General features: G+C 38.1%; 2 protein-coding genes and 1 pseudogene across 3 annotated transcripts in view; 2 read left to right on the forward strand and 1 right to left on the reverse strand.

The window, feature by feature from the left end:
- Nucleotides 1-2,374: 2,374 nt before the first annotated feature.
- LOC101303132 lies at nucleotides 2,375-3,865 on the reverse strand (annotated as a pseudogene). The gene has a single exon (XR_184802.1). The product of XR_184802.1 is annotated as an F-box/WD repeat-containing protein sel-10-like (transcript).
- Nucleotides 3,866-7,197: 3,332 nt separating this feature from the next.
- LOC101303429 (alpha-N-acetylglucosaminidase-like) lies at nucleotides 7,198-12,701 on the forward strand. Its single transcript, XM_004301233.1, has 19 exons — nucleotides 7,198-7,443; nucleotides 7,729-7,808; nucleotides 8,001-8,212; nucleotides 8,363-8,484; nucleotides 8,592-8,677; nucleotides 8,776-8,870; nucleotides 9,099-9,180; nucleotides 9,345-9,451; nucleotides 9,559-9,589; nucleotides 9,706-9,823; nucleotides 10,144-10,191; nucleotides 10,280-10,393; nucleotides 10,542-10,661; nucleotides 10,910-11,008; nucleotides 11,105-11,215; nucleotides 11,506-11,744; nucleotides 11,851-12,088; nucleotides 12,181-12,259; nucleotides 12,363-12,701. Exons 1-19 carry the CDS (start codon nucleotides 7,198-7,200, stop codon nucleotides 12,638-12,640), a joined length of 2,505 nt encoding a protein of 834 aa, XP_004301281.1. The 3' UTR covers nucleotides 12,641-12,701.
- A 2,115-nt stretch (nucleotides 12,702-14,816) lies between these two features.
- The window catches only part of LOC101303713 (beta-glucosidase 11-like), a 3,444-nt gene continuing 3,020 nt past the window's right edge, over nucleotides 14,817-15,240 (forward strand). Inside the window, exon 1 of the mRNA XM_004301234.1 lies at nucleotides 14,817-14,871. Within this exon, the coding sequence (XP_004301282.1) occupies nucleotides 14,817-14,871 (55 nt within the window). The remainder of the gene's footprint in view (nucleotides 14,872-15,240) is intronic.

The raw sequence follows: 15,240 nt of genomic DNA on the forward strand, positions 1-15,240 counted from the left end.
TTCCCTGTCAACCCCTCTTAAATTTTCTATGTAACAACTTCACTTTAGAAATAAAAACACTGTTCTTAACAAAATTTTCTTCTGGTCTACTATTGTCCATTGTAATTGATGTTACTATTGTCCATTGTAATTGATGTGCAGTCTGATGAGCCATGCGCTTGTTCTTCTTTGACTGTTTCTGGTGTTGTTAGTTGAGGAATTTCTGCGAATAAGTATGCATTGTCTAACCAAGAAAACTCGTGAAATCCCCTTTGGCTTATCTAGACCTAAGTAGCTAACAGTTTCACTCACAAGATTTTGGATAGTTGAAATTTTTTTAGTAAAAGACAAGTGATGCAGTCCATGTACAGAGTGATTATACAGAAGAAATGAATTCCTATAGGGTTAGGCATATCTTTTGAAAATGTAAAAACCTAAAAACTCATTATTGAAGTAAAACTTGGGAGAATACTCCAACAGCAGTAAATACTTTTAATTAATATATTCACCATAAATTAGTTTAATGTATTTTTCCGTGAATGATCGATGCTGCTTTGTGTGGAAAACTGGAAATTCATATGATCTGTACTGCGAGAAGAAAATTTGAGTTGTGATGCACCTTTTAAAGAGTAAAACTAAACAGTGGAGGCAACATACAGCTTCAGAGACTGAACAAATATTATGATGATATAGTAAGGTGAAATAGGCGATCAAGAACAAGTAAATAGGAGTGTGGACTAATGTTGACTAATCAGGTCATCTTATGCCTAACTAGTGAGTCAGCGAGTGTTATAACTAATAATATGCAGAAGTGGTCTACGAGTTGCTGGTTTCCTACCAATAAGTTACTGCTAGCTGATTCATTAAGACACCTCATTTAGAGGCAATTTTGCCTACATTTGCCAAATTGTACCCTCTCCTTTGAGTCAATCTATGTTTTTCATTCGCACCTCTCTCTCCCTGTTGGTCTATGGAAGCAAATTGGACATCATCATGGTTCCGAGACGCACTTTAGTGTTATGCTTCAGCTTTGGCCAACACCATCTTCTCCTTTTGATCTGAAACTTTGAGGGATTAAAGTCGCTTTTTTGGAGTACTGACAACAGGAAAAAGTTGAGGACTGGAAGTTTTTGTTAATCTGCACATCAAACTGAGTTAACTTAGGTTTTACCTGCTAAAGCACTGTTGTTCGGAGGCTATCTTGCTCAGTGTGGACACTGAGTAGACAGGTGTACCCATGATTATCCAAGTTAGATCATTCTAAGATTTCTTTAATAGGATAATAATCTCAGAAAGCTTGGTAGTAAAGTAAATCTCATATCATATTATATTTCCTTCTTTTGGGTCAACGACGTTGTTTGCTTGATAGCTAGGAATTGGATTTGAGACAAAGAGCAATGAATTAGGTTAAAATTCTGGTGTGCTGTTTAGGAACTAAAATGACTGTTACCTAACTTCTCCACTTGTGATAATACATTTTACAGGTCAAAGTTGGAACCTTATATGAAGTTATTAAGTGATTACTTCTTTATTAGACTTGGTGATTACTGATTTTTGCACCCTTCATTATATGATTAGAGTTTCTGCTTTGTATTTCTCAGCTTTGAATGGATCCTGCTTAATTTGGCATACCTACCTGCTGCTTTATTGTGAATGGTAGATATATCTATAGATATATCTTGCTTTTATTGCCTGAAAGAAACCGAACTTGGAGCGAAAGCTATATATATACATACACACACACACAGTTCCCTTACAGAGCGGGACACGACTTTGAAATTAAAGTGTGGTGCTCCTCATTTTGCTCTTGAAGGGAACTGTATATATATGTGTGTGTGTGTGTGTGTGTGTGTGTGTGTATTGAGATTTTGGACAGTGGAAGGTAAGATTAGTAAGAGAATGAGTGTGAGTTTCACTAATGACTGACCTTTTTATGCACTCTCTCGGTCTTTTTGGGTTGCGCCCCACAATCCAACCAATCCTTGCCAAAAATGTAAGTAGTGACACTCCATTGGCCACTGTATCACATATTTAAATCCATTCCAGCCAATCCTGCTTGGGCACACACCACACTACTGTTAAGAAAGAGAGAACCATATGTATCATATGTGATATTATTTATTTCTTATTGTCATTTCCCACTTTTAAGAAATTTCTTCCCGTTTTGTGAAGTTCTCTTCCATTCTTTAATATTTGATGTCTTGCCTTTTAGTTTGGATTTCTGTGAGCTTTCTTTGCTTTTATTCATAATTATTTTAATATTTCTATCTTCTCCTTAGGTTTGCTATGTTCTAGCTCATCTGCATATTTGTTTATCAAGTTTATGATCCTTTTGGAGAAAGCACAGTATCATAAAATTTGAAATAAGAACAGATACAGATGGTTTAGAAATTATTGTTCTTATTATATGATAGCCCTACATGATTCTTCCATCATACTTCCATTTCCTCAACAATATCTCACCCTCTAAGATCACACAGTCGCATGAATCATACACTTCATATCTCTTATGCAGGCATTTCTAACCTAACCCAGGTGACTAATAATAGAGAAAAGGGAAACTAACATAACACAATAGAAGAGAAAGCAGAAAAACAAGATCTCCTCTCAATAGGCAAGACTTAGCTGAAGATTAGAACAAGTAGAAGAGAAAGAGTCTTCTACTGACAAGGAACAAAGACCTGCCAAACCTTGATGTCACAGTCCAAACCTCCGCTGTAAATGAGATAACTAGATGTGTCAGATGTGGTGCACTGGTCAACTGTAGCAGTTAAACACTTGACTGGACCTTTATGCCCTTCTAACATAGCCAAGCATGAATAACTTCTAGCAACCCCTCTCCAGATTCTTATGGTTTGGTCTGCAGAACCACTACACACCAAGTCTGACACCACTGCTAAGCATAATATTGATTTGGTATGACCTCTTAGCGCACCCACAACACCCATGTTACCCTCACTATCTATCTTCTCCCAAACAACAATGGACCTGTCACATGCACCAGAGTACAATACACAACCATCACTGCTCAGAGCAAGTGCATTGACCCCAGAATTGTGCTTCTCTAATGTAGCAATTAGAGAATGTTTCTTTTCTCCTAACTCTTTCTTCCACACCTTAATTTTTTATCTGCTGAACCAGTATAAACATGTCCATCCTCCAATGACACTGCCACTGCATTTATAGCATCATCATGTGCATTTCTCACTGACTCCAAGCATTTGAAGTCTGTTGTGCTCCATACTTTGAGCGTTCGATCCCATGAAACAGAATAGAGAAGTGACTCATCCCTTGATAAGGCCAGTGCAGAGACTGTGTCCACATGATGGATCCAAGTGCACTTCTTGTGCCTTCTTATTTGTACCTGGTGCTTCGGCATCAGAAGCTTAGCAGCGCGGTCACCAAGAGTTGGCAACGTGGCTAAGCGCGAGTACCTTAGGTGGTCAGGTTCATTGTTTTCGATTTTCCAGACTCGGATTTTGTGATCTTGATGAGCACTGAAGATCTTGTCACCTGAAATTGCTAGGGACTTCACTGCTCCCTTTCCAGCAGACACCATGCAATGATCAGCACTCAAGTTTTCGTTATTGGACTCGACGTAAGGGTTGCACTTCCACGACCGGATTTCTCTGTCGGAAGAGCCGGTATAGATGAAGTTTCCAGACATGGTGAGAGAGGATATGTAGGAGTTGTGGCCTTGCAAAGTGGTGAGGCAGTGGTGATAGGTGGGCTGATTTTCTTGGTTGTGGGATTGTGAGGTCAGGGAAGGAACTGACTGGAGGCTTGGCACAGAAGTAAGGTAATGATCTGATTGATCACCATGAAGATGACTTGTCTGAGATTGAAAATCATTGTTTGAGTACGGATAGGACTGGTGGTATTCCATGGTTCATGCTAGAGAAGAAGAGTGGGAGAAGAAAGTGAGGTGTTTATTATTATATAGAGAGAAGGAGTGAGGATATATAGCTAAATATTTAGGAGGCCTATTTAAAGCTAAAACATATATGAAAATAGATACTACACTCTTGGCAAAAAGTGATGAAGCAATATTGGGCCAATAAAATTAGGTGGGTGGAGCATAGGAATTGGTTGTTCTGCACTTCAATTGGGATCATGATCTTATCAAATGCTCTGCATTACTTCTCTTTACTGATCTAAAACTCAGGGAGCAAGGGACAGAATCAAATGGTTTTGTATAGAATTTGGATATTTAAAAGAACAGAAATAATATAGTGAAGGGTTTGACTGATAAGTTTTGTCCATATCATGGAGCTAAGCAACCTGACCCAGTGACCCTCCACTAGAAATATATTTAACTCCCAGTTTTGGTGGAGAAATTAAGCTATAGCTATACTCCTCCAACCACAACCTTCCACCACAAGTTTGGCTAAAAACAAAACTTAGGCTCCAAATCTTGCTCAAGGCTGTGAAGGTGAACCAAGCCACCTACTTCACAAGCATGATACAAGTAAGCTTGTATATGTGATTTGAAGGAACATGCTGATTAGTCTTTCTCTAACAAAGGACCTGTAGAAGAGAAATGAGGCGAGGAAGTTTATGAATTCGAAGCTAGGCATAGTAGTCCCATGCATGTGAGTTCAACTTTAGTTTGGTGCATATAATTTTGACATGTATTCTTTCTCTATTGCTATGCACGTAGTGTGTCTCACCCATTTTTGCTACTGGTATGGTTATTTTTCCTGGAATGAGAGATCAGAGGGCCAAAAGGACCCGTGATTCGAACCCCTTGGGACCTATCAATGAGTGATAAGTGTTTGTGCTCTCTTATACCAGTCTCCATCATGATATACATATATCTTGCAGGTACAATTTAATTTTTTTCATATTTTTGGCTAAGAAATTATAGTCTTTTTGGCTCACGTAAAACGCAGTACTTGACAGTGACTTGCTCTATGACCTCTAATGGCAACCCAAAAAGCCTAATGAAAGACTGATCGAAAATGATGTTTAGTGGATGCTAATTGTTCTTGAATGCAAGTTGCTTTGGTGATTGATTGGTCTCTATTACTTATGCACTTTAGGTATATGGCAAAGATGAACAATACTACTTGTTGCTTAACTTCTTTTGATATAGTGATGCCTTCCTATCTTTGATTCTTATCTTATTTTGGTCCAAAGTAGGGCTAAACCTGTGAAAAAGAGGTAGATTCTCTATCTGCAGCTACGAATTAAGTAGTATGAACCCATGAAAAAATTCAGTGAATTTAAACAAATTATGAACACAAGGTTTGAAAATAATGGAGTGGCTGGCATACTTTTGTATCCTAACTGGACCAAGGAATACTGCTTTTGGCTAGTCTTCGCCTTCTGATGGATCCATTTTGTACAATTTCTTTCTATAAGTCTCTACTTCATTCCCCATATTACTTGACCAAAATCGCATACTTTGTGAAATTTCGTTAGATTTTCTTGTTTTATGTGTCATTATATTGTATTTGAGAAATGTAAAAAGAAGCTCTGAATTGGAATCAGTGGAAAGTACAGAACCCAAGTGACTTTTAATTCATAGTAGTCTAGTCCTCAGAAGTATGATTATTCTCTTCATTGTCTTCAATGCATAATGAAACAAGCTGTTGTCTTTTCATTTCTAGATCGCACCCCGATTTGTATGACATATTAACTGGTTTTGAACCTATGAGTCATCCCTTCTGCTCTATAAGGTAGAATGTTTTTTACCTATGCCATATAGTACTGTATAGGTAGAAAAAGAAGAACTCATAAGTATGCCATACTAAACCCTTTCAGTTCCAGGTATAATCCATCATTGTATGTGATGTTAACTATAGCAGTTATACAATACTCAACCTACTTTTGGTGGGATTGAAGGGAAGGACAGCTTTCCTCTCAAGGAAATGAAATCTATTATGGTGATGAAAGCAACAATATCAAAGTGGAATGTTTATTCATATCTCAGTAAAGCCTTACCCACCTCCTTTTGTTCCAGCTTTTAATTGCATGATAATACATGATGCTTCCTGAAAATATGTAATGGGGTCTGTCTTCCCACCACTGAACTTATAACCAGAAACATAGCACTAGTACAAAACCCAACTTAGAGCTACACTTGCCATATTTGTCTGTTGGTCTCAAGCATATCATGGCATTATTGCCTATAGGGTCAGCAACCATCAATGGCTGCTCTGCATCTGACATATGTAAAGACCTATAGACGCCTCATTCTGCCATTTGTTATATTGGAGGGAAATCGAACTCCTAAGAGCAACTTCGATGGAGTAGTCCATTAGATGGTGTCAACTCCAATAGTAACCTTGCCTAATCCTAACCTCATTTCACCCTCACTACTTGGGTTAACCCTTAATCCTAACAAATCGTAAATTTTTTGTTATTATGTAATGGTGGTTCTAGTTGGACACTGTTAAAAAATTGATCTTCATCTCGATGCCCTTTGTCGATCCAAGACAACAGACAGAGGCCGCAATCCGACAAAGTCCGTTTCCATAGGCCCATAATCCTCGTCTCGATTGTTCTGTGTTCTATGTCGGTTTTGTTTTCGATCGTAGTTTTTCAACTTAGTTCAAAGACTTCATGAAATACTGAATACTCTACTAGTTCAGCCGACAAATGGATTATGTTAATGATAAAACTAATGATGAAAAGAAGGAGATGGGCAGGCTTGTTTAACTTTTTTTTTTTTTTTTTTTTTTTTCTGATTGAATTGTGTATCTTATTTTAAAAAACCAAAGACACCCATTTAAAAATAAAATGAATAACACTGTGATCGAGTAAGAACTTAGGTGTGACATGTATCTAGGTTGAAATGATTTAAGTCTCAAGCTGTTTTTGGTGGTTAGAGGAGCATGATCATCTAACAGAAAAACCGTTCTGACATGAACCTCTGACAACAACGAATCAAGCCTAAAAATTTAAACCTCAATCTAGCATCATCCTCCCACACATATTAACCTCCGATATATATATTTTTGATGGTCTGCAGGCCGGCTTAACCTCCGGCGTTGATTAGGTTTTGAAAACCTAAAGAAAAAATTAATCGAGTCAAATCAAAACAAAAGAGAAAAAAATGAAAATAAAAACAAAAAGAAAGACCAAAGCGTCGCGCGCCTCTCTTCAGGTCCCTATCACCGGTCGGCCTTGAATTTTGTCTCGTCCTTCTTCTTATTCCTCTTCTACCTTACTCAACCACCATGATCCTCAGCTTTTGCTCACTCGACCTCTCTCATGGCTTCCGCCACTTCTCCCGCCATTTCTACCGTTACCATCTTCACACTCTTCTTCTTCTTCACCTTGTGCGTCCTCTCCTCCTCATCACCATCCACCATCGGTGTCGGCTACATTTCGAACGTTCTAGAACTTCAGGACCGCGAGAGGGCCCCGCCCTATGTCCAAGTCGCCGCCGCTCGCGGAGTCCTCCACCGCCTTCTTCCTTCCCACTCCTCCAGCTTCGACTTCCAAATCGTCTCGAAGGTCTTTCAGTTTCTTCTATTTGTATTTCATTTCTAACTTTTATTTTCTTCCAAGTTTAATTTATTTATTTATTGTGATTTAGGAAAGGTTTAATCTTTATGTTAGTGAATGTGAATTTCATACGTACATGATGCTTTTGTATGATTTTATAATGTAAATAGCTGCATGTGTATTTTCTTTTATATGCAAAGCCATATATTTGGAAGTTGGTTATGAATCTTATGATGCTTCTAGTTCCCTATTGAGAATTGCACAAACTCAAGACTGTTCCTATTGGACTTGCAGGAGCAATGTGGTGGTGCTTCCTGTTTTATGATTAAGAACCATCCTTCTTTTCGTAGACGAGGAATCGATCCACAGATTCTGTATGTAGTCATCTTCTTTCTCTAACTCCTTGTGAAACTACAGTACTACACTATACTACACTATGTGTGACTGTGGGAAATTGGGGATACATGAAAGTTTCAATTCAATGAAAATTTGTACTTGATCAAATGGTACCATTGAAGTGTTATTAATTTACATTCATGTGACTTTCAAATCAATGCTTGAACTAGGATTTCCGGAGTCACTGGAGTGGAGATTTTGGCTGGTCTGCACTGGTATTTGAAGAATTGGTGCGGCTCACATATATCTTGGGATAAAACTGGCGGTGCGCAACTATTTTCAGTCCCAAAAGCAGGTTTACTCTCTTGTGTAGGAGATGGTGGCATTTTAGTCCAGAGACCTGTTCCTTGGAACTATTACCAGAATGCTGTTACATCTAGCTGTAAGCTGCTACTTTATATTTGTGTTTACTTCTCCACAGTGTCTCTTACATAGAAGCTAGTATTGTAAAACTTTTTTTGAGCTGTGGATTTGATTCTTAGAGTTGTTCTTTTGTGAATTGCTAATGATACTTCGTTTTCTGATTCTAAAGATTCTTTGGCCTGGTGGGACTGGATTAGATGGGAAAAGGAGATTGATATGATGGCCCTCCAGGGTATCAATTTGCCATTAGCATTTACAGGTCAAGAGGCTATATGGCAGAAAGTTTTCCAGGTGCTTTTCATTGCTGCCTATAATTTTCCTTGTTAGTACTGGAGCATTGCTGTACCAACCAATGGTTGTTTGTTTATACTAATAACGTGTTATTTCTCCTCTACCAGAAATTTAACATAAGCAAATCAGATTTGGATGATTTCTTTGGAGGCCCTGCATTCCTTTCATGGTCTCGAATGGGAAATCTGCACGGGTGAGTTTGCTTATCTTGCTTAAAGGATAGTTGTTTTGCAATATTTTCTGACTGATAACAATTGTAGTATCTTGATGATATGTGATAATTTTCTGCAGATGGGGTGGACCTCTCCCACAAAGTTGGCTTGATCAACAGCTGATTCTGCAGAAAAGAATTCTTGACAGAATGTATGAACTTGGAATGACTCCAGGTACTAAACTTCTAATATTTTAGCTGGATTAAGAGGGAAGAAAATGGATCACATGTTTTTGGCCTTGTATAGTTGTAGCACATCAATTTGCTGAATTCAATTCTATGATTTGTAACTACTGCAAAATTTTATTTTGAAACTTGAAAGGGAAAAAAAGGATATCAATTTAAGTAAATTTCTAAGAAAGTGTGGGGTTAATAACCTGATGTATGTATTTCTGCTCCTCAGTTCTTCCAGCATTTTCCGGGAATGTTCCAGCAGCACTCAAAACTATATATCCAGCAGCAAAGATAACACAGTTAGGAAACTGGTAAGTGCTGCTCCATGCGGATCACTTTCCGCCAAATTTCATTGGCAATCTCATGCTTTATTATTTTTAATTTCCATATTCCACACTTGTCTCAGTTGAATTCCTTAATACTAACTGAATATGTAGGTTTCTGTACATCTTGAATATTTCCAATATGGCTTCAGGTTTTCTGTTAAGAGTGACCCTAGATGGACGTGCACTTACCTTCTTGATGCAACTGATCCCTTATTTGTTGAAATTGGGAAAACATTCATTGAGGAACAACTAAAAGGTTGGTCACATGAATCATTTGCCCTCCTGCATTATGTTATTTCATGCAAGACTTGTGAGAAAATTCAGTTCTTATTCTTTTCATTGTTGTATTACTTGTTTGATCAGAATACGGAAGGACAAGTCACATATACAACTGGTATACAGCTTCCTGCATTTCTTCTATTATAGCTTGTTCTTCCATTGTTTTTGCCCTCAACATGTGGTTATTGTGATATTTAATGTTTGTTAAGCTGGTTACTGAACCTGTTGCAGTGATACTTTCGATGAGAATACTCCACCCGTTGATGATCCAGAGTACATCTCTGCATTAGGTAAAACAATATTTAAGGGACTGCAAAGTGGAGATAAGGACGGGGTCTGGCTAATGCAGGTAAAACGAATGATTTGATTTGAGTCTTACCATACTCCTAGCATCTCTTTTATGAAATGTAGCTAGTTATATTGACGGCCGATTTTCAAACAGTAACCATGCCTTCTTATCTGTGTTTGTCTAGAAATTAGCAAACAATATTTGAGCCATTTTCATTTTGATCAAATATTTCATTTATTTACCCACCGTAATTTAGACTTCTTGTTTTCATCTTCTGATTACTTCCTTATGTGTTAGTTACTTGCAGTGTTACTTGCTGGAAAGTCACTAGACTTTACTATGTTTTGGTTTACAGTATACTGACGAGTATAATTCTGCAGGGGTGGTTATTTTCATATGATCCATTCTGGAGGCCTGCACAAATGAAGGTTATACTTACAATTTTTGTTTTTGTTGGGTATCTTGTTCCCTTTCATTTATGTGTTGTCATTAACAAGGAAACATGCTTGTTTCCAGGCACTTTTACATTCTGTTCCTGCAGGGAGGATGGTAGTCCTTGATCTGTTTGCTGAAGTGAAACCAATTTGGACTACTTCAGAGCAGTTCTATGGTGTTCCTTACATCTGGAAAGTCATTGCTCCTTTTCTTGATTGGGAATTAGCATTTGTATAGTGATAGAAACCATATCCATGACTGCTAACATAAAATTTAAACACCAAATGGCACAACATATATATGCTCTTCTCTGTTCATCTTTGGTAGATCCTTATTTACTTAGTTTGGTATTCATTACAGGTGTATGCTGCACAACTTTGCAGGAAACGTTGAGATGTACGGCGTTTTGGATGCAATAGCATCCGGACCAATTGATGCTTGGACAAGTGAAAACTCAACCATGGTAATTGTTAAATTTTCCCATGCACCTATTATTAAAAGTGAAATGTAATCCCCCTTGGCCATGGTTGAGGGTTCCAGTAATAAATCATACTCATACCTTCAATTCTTTCCAACTAGAAAGTAAAGAAGTCGATAAAGAGAACGAAATCTAATTTAAATTGCGTCTTAAATATTCCACTAGTCCTCCTTTTCTCATGTTAGAACTTCATTTGAATATATATTCCTTACTGTTTCTATTACTCTCTGAAGGTTGGGGTTGGAATGTCAATGGAAGGTATAGAACAGAATCCTGTTGTTTATGATCTAATGTCTGAGATGGCTTTTCAGCAGAACAAAGTTGATGTTAAGGTAAGCTTTACTCATTTCCTAATCCTTTGATACCTACCAGTCCTACCACTCTCCATTTCAATTGAGAACATTATTCACTCGTTTCTGCTATTTCAGGACTGGATTAATCTGTACTCAACGAGACGTTATGGTCGTGCAGTTCCTTTAGTGCAAGACGCCTGGAGTATATTGCGTCATACCACCTATAATTGCACTGATGGTGCCTACGTAAGTGACTAAGTGGCCTGGCCTATATAGATTCCATTTTCTTTTTTTCTTTGTTCTTTAATACTGTAGAATTGTGTCTTCTCCATTCTCAATTTGAAGAGGGCCTTAAGGTCTTTGAACTCTTCAACTTTGCAAGATTGCACGGCTGGATCTTGTTCCAAAAAGCATGCATACACTGTAAAACCGTAGTTCTTATACCCTCAGTATTGGTTGTGCGTTAGTCCCAGCTATAAGAATGTCATTTCATACCTCTGTGCTAGATTTTGATATCCTTAATTGGTTGAGAACAGGACAAAAATAGGGATGTGATTGTGGCATTTCCGGATGTTGATCCATCCTTTATAGCAAGACCGCCTCAAGGTTATTACCAAAATGAGAAATCATTAGTGTCAAGAAGAGCAGAACTCCTGGAGGAAGTAACTGATTCATTCGAGCGACCTCATTTATGGTATTCGACTTCTGAAGTAGTACATGCATTAGAACTTTTCATTGCAAGTGGAGATGAACTCTCAGGAAGCAACACTTACAGGTTAGCCCTTTCAACTTTGGAATTTAACCTGCCAACGTTGGCTATATACACAACTACCTTCAGTAGTTTGTAACTAAATCAACTTGTCACATATAAATGTACTCAGGTATGACCTTGTAGACCTGACAAGACAAGCTTTAGCCAAGTATGCAAATGAGCTGTTTCTGAAGGTCATAGAAGCCTATCATTTAAATGATACCCTTGAAGTAGTTGGCCTCAGCCAGAAGTTTTTGGAACTGGTTGAAGACATGGACACACTCTTAGCATGCCATGATGGATTTCTTCTAGGACCGTGGTTGGAAAGCGCAAAGAAACTTGCCCAAGACAAAGAGCAGGAAATACAGGTTTGGATCCCATCGAACTATATATAAATCATCATTCATCAAACCGATCATATATACTTATGTTAACCTGGAAAAATGAAAAATTAATGCAGTTTGAATGGAATGCTAGAACTCAAATAACTATGTGGTTCGACAACACAGAAGAGGAGGCAAGTCTTCTTCGCGACTACGGTATGAGAATTCGGTGATCCCTTCACAAGAACTCACATCCTATACACAATAAAAATATACTGAAAATCTGTTGTTGGTCTTTTCTATTTCCCGGTGTTACTAGGAAACAAGTACTGGAGCGGGCTTCTGCGAGACTACTATGGTCCCCGAGCAGCCATATACTTCAAGTACCTGATAAAAAGCTTGGACGAGGGTAGTGATTTTGACTTGAAGAACTGGAGGAGGGAGTGGATCAAGCTCACAAATGACTGGCAAAGCAGCCGGAACACATTCCCGGTGAAAAGCACCGGAAATGCGGTGACTACTTCTCGGTTGCTTTTCGAAAAGTACTTACGAAGCGCTGACATAGAATCACCGGATGAAGCTGCTATTATGCAATAGCCTTTTGATCGATCGAGAAAACCTCTTTACTGTACTCCTTGTAATAAGAAGAGTTTGTAGTTTGATTAAATAGTCAAATGTGGATTAAAGAAAGGTACTGATGCTCACGCATGCAAGCAAGGCATAATTAATTGTGAGTTATATTATATATGTGTAAGAGCCGCATGTTTCAGATGGTTTCGTTTTCAGAGTTTGGTCGTTTTCATGCCAGAAAATGGAGCTCTGGTTTTGACTAACGGGAATATACCGGAGCATGATGAGAAATTTCGAGGAGCCGCCAAGAATAATTGGACTTCAATTATATTGGTGGACGGCCGGTGTGTGATAGTTTAATGTCATATCGGTCAAAAAGTCTTGTTCTCGATGAATCCAGAAGCTGTGGAAATCTCACACGCTTAGCTTTACAGTTTCGACTATAATTGTGCCCTTCAAACTTGGGATGTCTTACTTGGGAGTTAGGTAATTGATCAATAACTACTAATCTCTGATCGATCTAAACGATTCCCTTGTTGATTCATGGGAAAAAAAATATTAATAACAATTAGAAACTCATTATACGTTGATTTGAACAAGAATGAGTTAGACGTTGGCCATACACTTTAAAATTTAGAATCGATGAATATGACGTGTTGGCATGGTAAGTTGATTTGAACCCATAAGCTCAACGTTATTTGATTTTCCATTATGCTATCAAGCTACAATTCATCATCATTAAAACCAATAAATCACAAATTAAATCGACAAGGATTTCTCTAAAATATGACTTGTTTACTTAGCTAACCGATTAAATCATATGAATAGGTACAATGTTCTTCAAAGTTACTAATTAAAAGAGTTGTGGACAGTTTGATATAGCAAATGAAAGGGGTATTTGGGCAGAAATTCAGATATGCACGATATGTAAGTATATGATATAATCTTATCTATTCATAACGATATATATTTGAAGACGATCATGTATCTGTATTATGTTATTTAATCTTACGGATATATGTAGGTAAGAATAAGATACACTGTCTAAGGAAAACACGACGAATGAAATTGTTGACATATGTATATTAATATATATCCACCACTCACACCTGGACACGTATCACCATAACTATTTTTCTTCTTTTGTTTTGAGAAAACAAATATATTTCCTTATTATCACATATATTTTCCACGTATCTATCCAAATTCAAAGACGGTTAAAAGTTTGCTGAGGTTGGACCAACTACTATAAAACCCTTTCCCGTTTCTCTCCTCTGTTGTAAAATCCATATCGTCGTCGTCATCAAACCGCTCCCCCTTTCTCTCTCTACCTCTCTAGATCTCCCATTCTCCTTTCATCTCTCACAATGGATCACGGAGACAAGAAGCAGTCGAGTACCTACGGCGAGACGACGTCGTGGGCAGACCAGTGGGACTACACCAACAACAACTCGTCGTACCCGATGGACGTCAAACACGGCGAGCAAGGAACCGCCGCCAAGTGCAAGCAGAAGGTCGGAGAAGGCCTCGTGAAGACCAAGGCCGTCGCCTCCACCGGAGCCAAGAAGGTCAAGGACGGCGCCTCCTCCGGTTTCCAGTGGATCAAGGACAAGTATCATAAGACCACTCACAAACGCTGATCCAGTAAAATCATGCACACCGGTCTTAATTTTCTTCCATCTTCTTAGTTCTCTTATCATTATTATTCACAGACACAGAGATTGTTGTTTGTTTAGTTTCGTTCGTTTTTTGTTGCGATGATGATTTTCTTGCTGTTCTGGATTGGAATTTGTTGATTGATTCGTATCGACGTTGGCTCTGATGCATGTACAGATCAATAATACGACTTATTCTTAGATTGATGAATGGTGATGATGAATCTGTTTTTGGATTTGGTACTCGACGCGTGATACATTTGGTGGTTTTATTATTTAGTCATCGAGTCTCTTTCGCCATTTTTGCCAAGAAACACGCATGTATAAAAGTTTCATTGACCAAAACTATAAAGACAGACAAATCATCAAATACACATGAGTACAACTCCTTACCTAGGCATGGTGTCATTTCTCTTTATTTTAGTTGAAGTGGTCTATCCCATCGAATTACGAATAGACAGAAAATGTTGTTTTTCTTTTTTACGTTAGAAAATGATGTTAGAATTTTATCTCAGAAGTGTCAAGGCTCAAGAGACCTTGCTATGCACATGGATTCTGATGGAGAAAAATGTTGTCGAGTCTATTTGGCCAATGGGGAATTTGGTAAGCCAATTTTTTGCCCAAATTTGTGTATCCCATGATGGACAACAAAGAACATTAATCACTTGAAGCTGAGACGTTGTAGGACACATCGATGATCGCTGGTTTAGCTGTGACATGTGTTTCGTTGTGGAGAAAAATATAGGTCCGGTTCGAGTACGTCCACATCTCCTATCAGAATCGAAGTCTGAAAAAGGCTTGGTTTTTCGTTTTTCGAATGACATTTCTCTTTCGATTTGAGATGAGACTTCCGCTCAATCATTTCTGGCACCTATTCTTATCCTGCTGTGACCATAGGGAAGCAATGGATGCAACACTATCAAGGGCTTAATTATAAGCATGGAAGCCAATAGCTCTGATGTGTGTGTGTGG

This window comes from Fragaria vesca, linkage group LG5 (assembly GCF_000184155.1).
Source record: "Fragaria vesca subsp. vesca linkage group LG5, FraVesHawaii_1.0, whole genome shotgun sequence".
In the NCBI taxonomy this organism is placed as follows: Eukaryota; Viridiplantae; Streptophyta; class Magnoliopsida; order Rosales; family Rosaceae; genus Fragaria; species Fragaria vesca.